Source organism: Oncorhynchus keta, unplaced genomic scaffold (genome assembly GCF_023373465.1).
Source record: "Oncorhynchus keta strain PuntledgeMale-10-30-2019 unplaced genomic scaffold, Oket_V2 Un_contig_29639_pilon_pilon, whole genome shotgun sequence".
Lineage (NCBI taxonomy): Eukaryota > Metazoa > Chordata > Actinopteri > Salmoniformes > Salmonidae > Oncorhynchus > Oncorhynchus keta.
In genome coordinates, this window is record NW_026286652.1 from 57,342 (window position 1) to 69,718 (window position 12,377).

Genomic DNA, 12,377 nt, shown 5'->3' on the forward strand with positions numbered 1-12,377 from the left:
ACATCCTGGGGGTAACAAACACTACATACAATACAGACACTGTAAAGTCTTTCCAATAATAAACAGACCTCATACACATGATCACATGATCTCCTTCTGGGTAAGATACTGGATTTCAGCTAATACAGTGTCGCGATACGAAACTTCAGCCCCACCCCTTGGCCGGCAGCGGGGTGCTAGAGGTGGTTAGCGTCCCGTTCCCTGGATTGGACAGGGCACTATAGATACTTCAGGTCATCTCGGTATAACCAGGACCGCTCGCGTAGCCTTGCCTCTCTTTCTATATCGAAGCGTTGTCCGTGTAGAGCGGTCTTTTGCCTTGTCACTCTCAACGGTCTAGCTCTAGCTGGGATGTGTGAACCCCACCTTTATCCTCTAGACTCTTTGCTTCACCACTAATTGGTCCTTGAGTTATTATTAAGCACTAGTCCTACCAGTCTCTATATGATTTCCCTGTGGTTGAGTGTTTCCCCTCTGTGATATATCTAGTTTAAAGTGTGAAGACCTTTAGTCAACTTAGTCTCACTACTCTGCCCGTCGGCTATGTATCGCTTGGAAAATAAAACTTAGATCGATAAGACAATTAAATGAATCACTACTGGACACACCTTCCTCTTTGTCTTTTAAAGGTAACTCATTCTGTCATAGAGTACTGATCTCCGTTTCCAGTGTCCCGGTAGCGAGGAGTGTCAGAGTTGTTATCTCCCGTGCCGTTAACTGTCTTTGAGAGAACTGTTTACTCGAGACAAAATAAGACTACCGCTTATTTTTGAAAACACTCTGTTTTTTGTCTTTTACAACCAAACACACTTCAAAATACACAATTTGTTACTCGGTCACACACAGCGTTAATCAAAAACATGCAAATGCCTTAATGCTCTATAAAATGCCTGGTACAATGATAACACTTATCTCAATATTAAATGCTTATAATAGTTATTTAATTACCTTTGAGAGATGACGAGGAGACCCACGAGATCAGGAGCAGAGTTTCAATTGGTCAGAGTTCTTTTAGAATTGAGTTAGTAGCGACTCCCCTCTACTGGCTGAGAGGTTGACTTGAAGTCGACGGTTTACTAAATTGAGAGATTCAAGTTTGGACTGGATGAGAGAACCCGCTGGTGATTCCCTGCCCCACTGGAATATCGAAGAGTCTGTGCCACACAACTAGGGCGAGGTACTGAGCTCAACCGAGAGTTGCAGTTTCAAAGACTGGCTCTGGGTATAATTTGCATCAGTATACAAGCACCAAGGCCGCGGGCGACAGGGTCAATTCAGATAACCGTAGGCATTAACAGGAGATCAACTTAAGGACTAGAGTGACTCTCAGTCCCGTTGAACTACCGCAGCGTCCGTGCCATGCAACTAGGGCGAGGTACTGAGCTCAACCGAGAGTTGCAGTTTCAAAGACTGGCTCTGGGTATAATTTGCATCAGTATACAAGCACCAAGGCCACAGGCGAAGGAACAGCTGTTCAATAGTTAAACGGTATATCGGAGAGACCCTTCTCAGATCCAACAAGTTAAAATCTTTAAGTAATTTGAGTCAGGTGGCAATTACCCGAAGTCAAATGGTTGTCTAAATGAATTCAGAATTCAAGAAGTCAGCGCCAAAGTAATGGCAAATGTCTCTCTTGATTATCTGCACCCGATCCGCTGCTCCTCCCATCCCCTCAGAGCAGAGACGGTGATGACATATCTTACAACAGGAAATACTTTTCTTACAGTGCATATACGGGCCTCTGGTTATGACAGAGCCTATTACTCTAGCAACAATGAGGAAACACTTTTCTTACAGTGCGCATATGGGCCTCTGTTTATGACAGTGCCCTTACTCTATCAGCTGTTCCCATTCAGAGGTGTCACTTGAAGCAGAGGGTGATCCTTCCTGACACCTGTCAGGTTCAATAGTTGGTTGGCTTGAGTCGTCTTCTGGTGGTTTTGCCCAATCCGGTAATTCAGTAGGAGAGGTCATCTCTGTCTCTACCCTTGGTGGGTAAGACAGGGGAAGAGGACCAGGAGGTAGATCCATTTGGCGTTTTACTACAACAGAACAGATTTTGAGTACATTCTGAAATTAATTAATAGTCATGATTAGAAATGACAGATTACATAACAGAAATAACTACCAGATTACAATTGTTAATGCTCAGGATGCCAAACCAGCGTATAAAATATATAAATGCAGATCTAGACTAACGCCCAGATGCTGGTTATTGTCAACAGTCTCCCCAAACTGATCCTTTACAGTCCTTTGTTGAGGGGAAGGGAAGATTGTCTGACAATAACAGAACCATTCACACATTTTGTGTCTGTTTCCCTGTTGCAGGAAATGTAAAACATGTAGGATTTTTCCTGTTGCTGCAGTGTTGTTTTCCTGCTGTCGCGGACTGGCTCAAATTAAGATCCTACATCTGTAATACTACAATAATAATAAAAATGATAATAGTGTGGGTTGTCCTATTTTGTGAATTTAGCTGAATTGTTCTGAAAAGTTCTGTCCCAACATTTTATTAAATCTCAGAATCTGAAGACAGGATCATTTCCTCTGACACTGTTGCATCAACGTTGACCAGTTTAGACTGTGAGGCAGTGCATCTCCACCTCTTTTTTGACACAAATGAAAATGCTGAATAGAATAACAACCAGCAGTATCACCAGTAGAACTGAGAGGGTGGATAGGTGAACTCTCTCTGCCCCAGACTCCCAACTGACATCCAGCTTGTTGTCCAGACAGAGGTGAGAGGCAGTACAGGTGTAGTTGTGTCTCTTCTTTAGCTCCTCAGTACTGACCTCCAGACTCTTCCTCAGCTGGTAGGTCCCATCTCCACTAGGCAGAACCTCCCCCTGTCAGCTCCTGTTCTGCCACTGGCTGGCCGTCTCTCAGCAGGGTCAGATTGATGTGGCGGGGATAGAAACCAAACGCCAGGCAGCTCACCTGAAACCCTCCAGAAACCTCTTTCTTTATCAACCTGAGTCTGGGAGGAACTTTACGCATCACAACGTTCTTCTCTCTCTTCAGGATTGTCTTCAGTGATTTGGTGCAAATGGGAAGTAAAACGTTCTCAAATAGTGCTTTTTCATATGCTTGTCTCATCCCATAATATCCTAGAAGTAGTGTCCCAGCATCGTATGTAAAATGTGTCATGTTGTAATATATTGCATGATCTGCAAAAACTGCATTGAAAGTGTTCTTTGTCATGATCAGGGCTGGTTCACCATTGTCCAACATCTCACAGCCAGCCATTCTTTGCTGAACTTGAACACCTTCCGTGAGATTCAAGTGGTGCTTTAGGTGAAAGTATCTCTCTTTCATGTGGTGGTACATAACTCCAAATACATAAACTCCATCCTGAGCTTCGTCATCATGTATTTTGTCTGAGGTGTTATGACCCCTGTAGATGAAGTGTTTCATGTTGGAGTCATAGTAAGTCACTTGAACATCATCCAACATCCCCACAACCGTAAACTCAGGGAAAGGCGTCTCTCCGTTGATATATGTTGCAAGTGCCCACAGAGAATGTGATCCTGAACCTGGGAGAGGAGTGATATTACACAATTATGGACATTTGACATTTTATCACATAAAAAATCATTAAATTAGTTTGAGAGAAAGTTAAGTCCATTTTACCTGTGTTGACAATAGTGTAAAACTAATGAACAAATGAAAGGACAGTTTGCCCATGATTTTGAAATGTTCACAATGTTCACAATGTTTTCCAGTAGCCTCAAGCAGCAGGTTTCTTGCTCTGAAGTGTCTGACAGACTTTTCTTTTCACTTGTCAAAACAAGGTAAAGGACTTAAATGTTGTTGATCGAGTCAAACAAATGGAGGTGGAAATTTAAGATCAAATGAAGCTGAGGGTATAATGAGGAAGAGAGGGTGAGTCATGTTGCATGTTGCACACACAGCCAAACACCAATCAGATGACACCGTAAATTAATTACAAATAACGTTCAGTGAAATCTTTAGACCTGAATGTGTGCTTGTGTGTTGATCATGTTCTGTCTGTCTGTCTGTCTGTCTGTCTGTCTGTCTGTCTGTCTGTCTGTCTGTCTGTCTGTCTGTCTGTCTGTCTGTCTGTCTGTCTTACATATTGGTGCTGGAGTGTGCAGCATGTGTGTGGCTTGCGTTCACTTGCGCGTGCATTAGCCTGCTAAGTCTGCCCCTCTCTCTGTTTTCCTACTGCCTGTCCTCTCAGGGTGTGTGTGCAGGAATGTGAATTTTTAATGCCACCTTCTGAACACAATTTACAATCCAAACAAACTTCTATAAGAGGCTAAGTAAGATGTGGAGCACTTTGCCAAGAAAATGACTGACCGTTGCCTTTAAATCAACAAAACAGAAAAAGGAAGGGAAAGGTTTGGGGCCACCTTGAAAAGACTTGTGGAAAAGATCAGTTTCCAATACAGCTGGTCAAATATTAACCACCATTTGGTATTGTGCTTTGGAATGGGGACTTTGAACCAGTTAGTTTAGGTTGTTTGTGCTTTGGAATGGGGACTTTGAACCAGTTAGTTTAGGTTGTTTGTGCTTTGGAATGGGGACTTTGAACCAGTTAGTTTAGGTTGTTTGTGCTTTTGGATGGATATTACAGTAGCCATCTTTTGTTTTAAAATGGCAGGGTGACATTAAATGATGTATGAATTATATTGTCATACACATTATAAAAACAGCAGCTGTTCATATAAAAGTACAACCAAATACAGTATGTTGTAGGTATTACTTATGTTTAGTTCCTATAACTTTCCAACCCTAGACTTTTATAATAGACTTTTCAACAACTAACTAAGTAGTACCTTATTCTTGTGGTAGAAAACAGACATTTTAACAGATTTAGTGTTGCAAAATTCCACTAACTTTCCCAGAATTCCCGTGTTTACCAGAAATAGTGTTTTGAGGATTCCTTCTTATTCTCTCCTGATTCTGGAAATCTTCCAACCAGGATTTCTGGAAAACCTGGGAATTTTTGGAATGTTACCAGAATTTTGCAACCGTAAGCAGAGACAAGACAAGCTAATAAAACAATTTCAATGCCATGGAAGCTCTTCTCTGACTGTAGCAGAAGCCTAGTGATGGGTTCAAGTGGAGTCATTTCCCTGGGCGGCTGAACCGACACGCTAACTAGCTAAACTTATTCCTCATTCCTCCTTGCTCGGAAAACCACAGGGATTTCAAACGTCAGATCTCTCCTCCTTCCCCCAGCCGTTTGATTTGGTTTGATTCTGTCTTTGTGTTTGAGGGCAATTTCACACCTGAGTGTGAGATATGGGGGAGATAGGAGGAAGGTTAAGCCCTAAAACGATGGTGTCTGTGTATGTCGTGAGATGTCACTCATTTGCCTTCGTATAAAAGGGGATCGCGCAGTGTGTTCTGGAATAACGGCTTGTGAGATTTGATTGGCAAACACATAGCTTAATATCAGCTGGTTGATGTGACTGTGTCTGTGTTTCAAGTTTCAAGTTATAGTGTCAGGTGAACAAGTACAGTGAAATGCCTTTCTTGCATTAATCGATATCAGCAGTACTATAAAGTAAAGTAGATAAAAAATCACAAGTAAGTAAGTAAGTAAGCTATATACAGGGTCAGTGCCAATACCGTCTTTACAATGTGCAGGTATACTGTGTGTGTGTGTGTGTGTGTGTGTGTGTGTGTGTGTGTGTGTGTGTGTGTGTGTGTGTGTGGAGTCCTGTAAGTGTACATAGAGTCAGTGCAAAAATAAAATGGTCAACTCAGGTAGTCCGTGTAGCCATTCTGTTAGCGATGTAGCAGTCTAATGACTTGGGGTAGAAGCTGTTCAGGAGACTGTTGGTGTCAGACTTGATGCACTGGTACCGTACAGCCAGTCAATATACTCTCAGTGGTGCAGCTGTAGAACTTTTTGAGGATTTGAGGGCCCATACCAAATATTTTCTACCTCCTGAGGGGAAGAGGCGCGGTCACGTCTTCTTCATGACTGTGTGTGTTTGTGTGGACCATTTTAAGTCCTGGAGTCATGCGTGGCCACGCAGTCGTGGGTGAACAGGGAGTACAGGAGGGGACTAAGCACACACCTCTGCATAGAGAGATTGGGGTTTCACAAGGACAACTGAAGGGACAACTGTTTGCTCTCCTACAGAAGGGGAGTAGAGGAGGAGGGGAGGAGAGGAGGAGGGGAGTAGAGGAGGAGGGGAGGAAGGAGAGGGGGAGGAGAGGAGTGGATGAAGAGGTTGGGAGGAGAAGGGAGAGTGAATGTTGTACTTGTGCCCCTGAAAGCATATTCAACACGAGAACAACTCCGACCTTTACAACACAGTGAGTGTCAGAGCTGGAGGCCTCATTCTGCTGTGGAGAGAAACAGGCTTAGCGAAACAGAGGGAGGGAGGGAGGGATTTATCCTAAAAGGAGTTAGAGCATCTACATGACAGCCTGTCTCCCTAAGGAACATTTATTTCCTGAAACTTTATTTTATTCTAATTTAACCTGATTAGCATAATGCTCATATGTATTAGCTGGTCTGTTTGCAGACAGTGTACCTAACCTTGAAACCTCAAGATTGTCGAGATTTTACATCAAGGATTTGTCCCAAATGGCACCTTATTATCATTATCATACCCTTGACCATATGGCTCTGGTTAAAAGTAGTGCTCTAAATAGGGAATAGGGTGCCATTTGGGTCTCATAGTGTGGTGACTTGGACTCGAGCTGCAACACGGAATTCAAAATGATAGTAGTAGTAGTCTTCTATATGAAATAGGGGTGGATGAGAATGGACCTTAGGGAACTTAGAGAGTTACCCGTGGGTGAACATTGAGCGAAATGTCATCAGGCTTTCCACACGACCCAATTACGTGTCCGAGATCATGTAAGATTAGATTCCGTTAGGTTTAATTTACAGCTAATTACAATCTCACACCAAGACAACTCGCTCATCCAAAATACGTTTTTTGTCATTCATAATCATCTTTATTATAGACAGGCTAAATGTAGCACAATCTGGGTTCATATCAAATCATCACCTGCCGCTAATTTGCCAGTTAACGCTTGTCAATAATCTGCTCTCATCCAAAACGACCCGAGTCCCTAGCCCCTCTACCCCCTATGCACCGATGAACGCATGGGACAGGTTAAATCACATATCATGGTGATTGCCTTGCTTCATCTTGTCTTCTGATTGGCTAGGATAAATATTCACCCTATTGCTCACACCTATCCATAGAATAGAGGGGAGGAGTTGATTTGGAATTCAGCCAAGCTTTTCTATTCTGTGGTGTCAGCTGAGGCACTTCATAACATGCAAGTCAGACAATCGTTTCACAAGTAATAAACGCAATGGCTAGAGACATAAGTCATCATAACAGAACATAGAAATACTAGACCAACATAACGGTTTTGTGCTCAAGCTAATGGGCAGACAGCAGCCGCAAACAAGGATCATTTATGACTGGAAGAGGACAAGGCTGGGGATGATAGTTCATTGCTATGAGCCACAAGTTATTGGAGCGAGGTGCCTGCTCTACAGTGTGTGTGTGTGTGTGTGTGTGTGTGTGTGTGTGTGTGTGTGTGTGTGTGTGTGTGTGTGTGTGTGTGTGTGTGTGTGTGTGTAGACTGTAACAGATGACATTAATTCCCCACTGCTTTGCCATACTGTTGCCTGACACATTTTCAGACATGACACATGGATAAAGTTTCTCTGAGCCTTATTAGTCGATAAGCTGAAAAACACAGGCCCTGTTTCATGAGCAATACTATTATGTAGACAAAGTCATTGTTATTTTTCATATAAAATGTACAAAACTTCAGATGTTTTTTGTAAGATCAATAAATTAACTGAAAAAAAGTCCTAAAGTACTAAATAGTCTTTCTCTTCATCATCATCATGACCAGTATTGCCTAGTGTGTACAGGAAGCAGTTTACAGGGTGAAGGAGTAGACACAGACTGTAACGCGTCCAGACCATGGTTGATTGTCACCCAGTCCAGCGCTTCTCAAGTACTGACTGATACCAGACAAGAGATGTGTTGACAGGCAGTGTTACTGTTTGGGACCATAACTCTCTTCACCTCTCTTCTACTCTCCTCTCTGGTCAAGCTCTCCTCTCTTCTCCTCTCTGGTCAAGCTCTCCTCTCTTCTCCTCTCTGGTCAAGCTCTCCTCTCTTCACCTCTCTTCTACTCTCCTCTCTGGTCAAGCTCTCCTCTCTTCTCTCTGGTCAAGCTCTCCTCTCTTCTCCTCTCTTCTACTCTCCTCTCTGGTCAAGCTGTCCTCTCTTCTCGTCTCCTTTCTTTTGTGCGTATGCGTGTTTACCCACGCTTGCGTTCATGTGCATGTCCCTACGTGCCTGTGCGTCTGCACCCTCACAGGTGTGGCTATATGTGTAACAGCACAGCTTGTTCCCCGCTAGTCATCCAGGTGCTGCTCTTCCCAGGTGGAGGTGGGTATAGCGCTGTAGGGGTCCATGATGACCCGGGCACAGCGGATGATCATGGCCACCAGGAGAAGGCAGAGGAAGGCCACACAGGCCAGCGTCATGCCCTGGTCCACGTCCACAAACTCTGGATCGGGAGTGGCCCCCTCCTCCATGCCTGCTGCTGTTGCTGGCGTTGGGTCTCTATGTTGTCACTGTCCTCCGCCGCACACACACACACCTCTACCATCCTGAGAATGGTTCTGGAGGAGGGGGAGGAGGCGGGAGGGGGAAAAGGAAGGAGGCAGGATGGGGAGAACGGAGGAGTCAGGAGGGGAAAGGGAGGAGGCAGGATGGGGAGAACGGAGGAGTCAGGAGGGGAAAGGGAGGAGGCAGGATGGGGAGAACGGAGGAGTCAGGAGGGGAAAAAGGGAGGAGGCAGGAGGGCAAAAAGGGAGGAGGCAGGATGGGGAGAACGGAGGAGGCAGGATTGGGGTAACGGACGAGTCGGAAGGGAAAAAGGGAGGAGGGGGGAACAGAAACAGACAGAAAAATTTGAATATGGTAAAGACATTCCCAACTACTTCTATCCAGTCAGTTGAATATGGTAAAGACATTCCCAACTACTTCTATCCAGTCAGTTGAATATGGTAAAGATATTCCCAACTACTTCTAGCCAGTCAGTTGAATATGGTAAAGACATTCCCAACTACTTCTATCCAGTCAGTTGAATATGGTAAAGACATTCCCAACTACTTCTATCCAGTCAGTTGAATATGGTAAAGACATTCCCAACTACTTCTATCCAGTCAGTTGAATATGGTAAAGACATTCCCAACTACTTCTATCCAGTCAGTTGAATATGGTAAAGACATTCCCAACTACTTCTATCCAGTCAGTTGAATATGGTAAAGATATTCCCAACTACTTCTATCCAGTCAGTTGAATATGGTAAAGACATTCCCAACTACTTCTATCCAGTCTGTTGAATATGGTAAAGACATTCCCAACTACTTCTATCCAGTCAGTTGAATATGGTAAAGACATTCCCAACTACTTCTATCCAGTCAGTTGAATATGGTAAAGACATTCCCAACTACTTCTATCCAGTCTGTTGAATATGGTAAAGAAATTCCCAACTACTTCTATCCAGTCAGTTGAATATGGTAAAGACATTCCCAACTACTTCTAGCCAGTCAGTTGAATATGGTAAAGACATTCCCAACTACTTCTATCCAGTCAGTTGAATATGGTAAAGACATTCCCAACTACTTCTATCCAGTCAGTTGAATATGGTAAAGACATTCCCAACTACTTCTATCCAGTCAGTTGAATATGGTAAAGACATTCCCAACTACTTCTAGCCAGTCAGTTGAATATGGTAAAGACATTCCCAACTACTTCTATCCAGTCAGTTGAATATGGTAAAGACATTCCCAACTACTTCTATCCAGTCAGTTGAATATGGTAAAGACATTCCCAACTACTTCTATCCAGTCAGTTGAATATGGTAAAGACATTCCCAACTACTTCTATCCAGTCAGTTGAATATGGTAAAGACATTCCCAACTACTTCTATCCAGTCAGTTGAATATGGTAAAGACATTCCCAACTACTTCTATCCAGTCTGTTGAATATGGTAAAGACAATCCCAACTACTTCTATCCAGTCAGTTGAATATGGTAAAGACATTCCCAACTACTTCTATCCAGTCTGTTGAATATGGTAAAGACATTCCCAACTACTTCTATCCAGTCAGTTGAATATGGTAAAGACATTCCCAACTACTTCTATCCAGTCAGTTGAATATGGTAAAGACATTCCCAACTACTTCTATCCAGTCTGTTGAATATGGTAAAGACAATCCCAACTACTTCTATCCAGTCAGTTGAATATGGTAAAGATATTCCCAACTACTTCTATCCAGTCTGTTGAATATGGTAAAGATATTCCCAACTACTTCTATCCAGTCAGTTGAATATGGTAAAGACATTCCCAACTACTTCTATCCAGTCAGTTGAATATGGTAAAGACATAATTTTCATCATAGGTACACTTCAACTATGACAGACAAAATGAGGAGAAAAAAATCCAGAAAATCACATTGTAGGATTTTTAATGAATTTATTTGCAAATTATGGTGGAAAATAAGTATTTGGTCACCTACAAACAAGCAAGATTTTTAGCTCTCACAGACCTGTAACATCTTCTTTAAGAGGCTCCTCTGTCCTCCACTTGTTACCTGTATTAATGGCACCTGTTTGAACTTGTTATCAGTATCAAGACACCTGTCCACAACCTCAAACAGTCACACTCCAAACTCCACTATGGCCAAGACCAAAGAGCTGCCAAAGGACACCAGAAACAAAATTGTAGACCTGCACCAGGCTGGGAAGACTGAATCTGCAATAGGTAAGCAGCTTGGTTTGAAGAAATCAACTGTGGGAGCAATTATTAGGAAATGGAAGACATACAAGACCACTGATAATCTCCCTCGATCTGGGGCTCCACGCAAGATCTCACCCCGTGGTGTCAAAATGATCACAAGAACGGTGAGCAAAAATCCCAGAACCAGACAGGGGGACGTAGTGAATGACCTGCAGAGAGCTGGGACCAAAGTAACAAAGCCTACCATCAGTAACACACTACCCCGCCAGGGACTCAAATCCTGCAGTGCCAGACGTGTCCCCCTGCTTAAGCCAGTACATGTCCAGGCCCGTCTCAAATTTGCTAGAGAGCATTTGGATGATCCAGAAGAAGATTGATAGAATGTCATATGGTCAGATGAAACCAAAATATAACTTTTTGGTAAAAACTAAACTCGTCGTGTTTTGAGGACAAAGAATGCTGAGTTGCATCCAAAGAACACCATATCTACTGTGAAGCATGGGGATAGAAACATCATGCTTTGGGGCTGTTTTTCTGCAAAGGGACCAGGACGACTGATCCGTGTAAAGGAAAGAATGAATGGGGCCATGTATCGTGAGATTTGGCTGGGTCTTTCAGCATGACAATGATCCCAAACACACCACCCGGGCAACGAAGAGTGTGAGTGGCTTCGTAAGAAGCATTTCAAGGTCCTGGAGTGGCCTATCCAGTCTCCAGATCTCAACCCCATAGAAAATCTTTGGAGGGAGTTGAAAGTCCGTGTTGCCCAGCAACAGCCCCAAAATATCACTGCTCTAGAGGAGATCTGCATGGAGGAATGGGCCAAAATACCAGCAACAGTGTGTGAAAACCTTGTGAAGACTTACAGAAAACGTTTGACCTCTGTCATTGCCAACAAAGGGTATATAACAAAGTATTGAGATAAACTTTTGTTATTGACCAAATACTTATTTTCCACCATAATTTGCAAATAAATTCATTAAAAAAATCCTACAATGTGATTTTCTGGATTATTTTTTCTCATTTTGTCTGTCATAGTTCAAGTGTACCTATGATGAAAATTACAGGCCTCTCTCATCTTTTTGTTTCAAATATTTTTATTAAACACACACAAGAATGGTGTATAGGTGTACATGACAGGTATACAATTATTATCTAAACATAAAAGAGCCGACAGGAACAACAAGACCCAGAGTTCTGGGTGCAGAACAAATAATACAAAACACGACATACAAAACAAGGACATGTAGAAAGAAAGAGGGAAGATGTCCCCCCCCATCCCCTATCCCCCCCCAACTGCTCGGGTGGCAGGGCCAGCACATGCTGCCCAAAGGTAGATTAAAATATTACAATTGAGAGTGCGTTAATAAGTACAAATTCACAGCGCCGACTCGTCCAAGTAGGAGAGGAAAGGCTGCCAGATTTGATCAAATGTTGATAATTTATTGTTCAGAATATATCTAATTCTTTCTAAGTGTACAGCGTTTGCCAATTCACTGAGCCATAGTTTGGTAGAGGGCGCTTCCCTCCTTTTCCAGAACAACAAGATTTGTTTTTTTTGCCGAGATGAGACCATACGAGATTAGTTGTTTTTGGGGGTTGGTT

At 42.9% G+C, this 12,377-nt stretch overlaps 1 protein-coding gene across 1 annotated transcript; it reads right to left on the bottom strand.

Annotated features, from left to right (window-relative positions):
- Positions 1 to 6,918: 6,918 nt before the first annotated feature.
- LOC118381585 (cortexin domain-containing 1-like) lies at positions 6,919 to 11,990 on the bottom strand. The gene has a single exon (XM_035768506.2). The coding sequence runs from the start codon at positions 8,558 to 8,560 to the stop codon at positions 8,378 to 8,380; it is 183 nt and encodes a 60-aa protein (XP_035624399.1). The 5' UTR covers positions 8,561 to 11,990; the 3' UTR covers positions 6,919 to 8,377.
- Between the last annotated feature and the right edge of the window lie 387 nt (positions 11,991 to 12,377).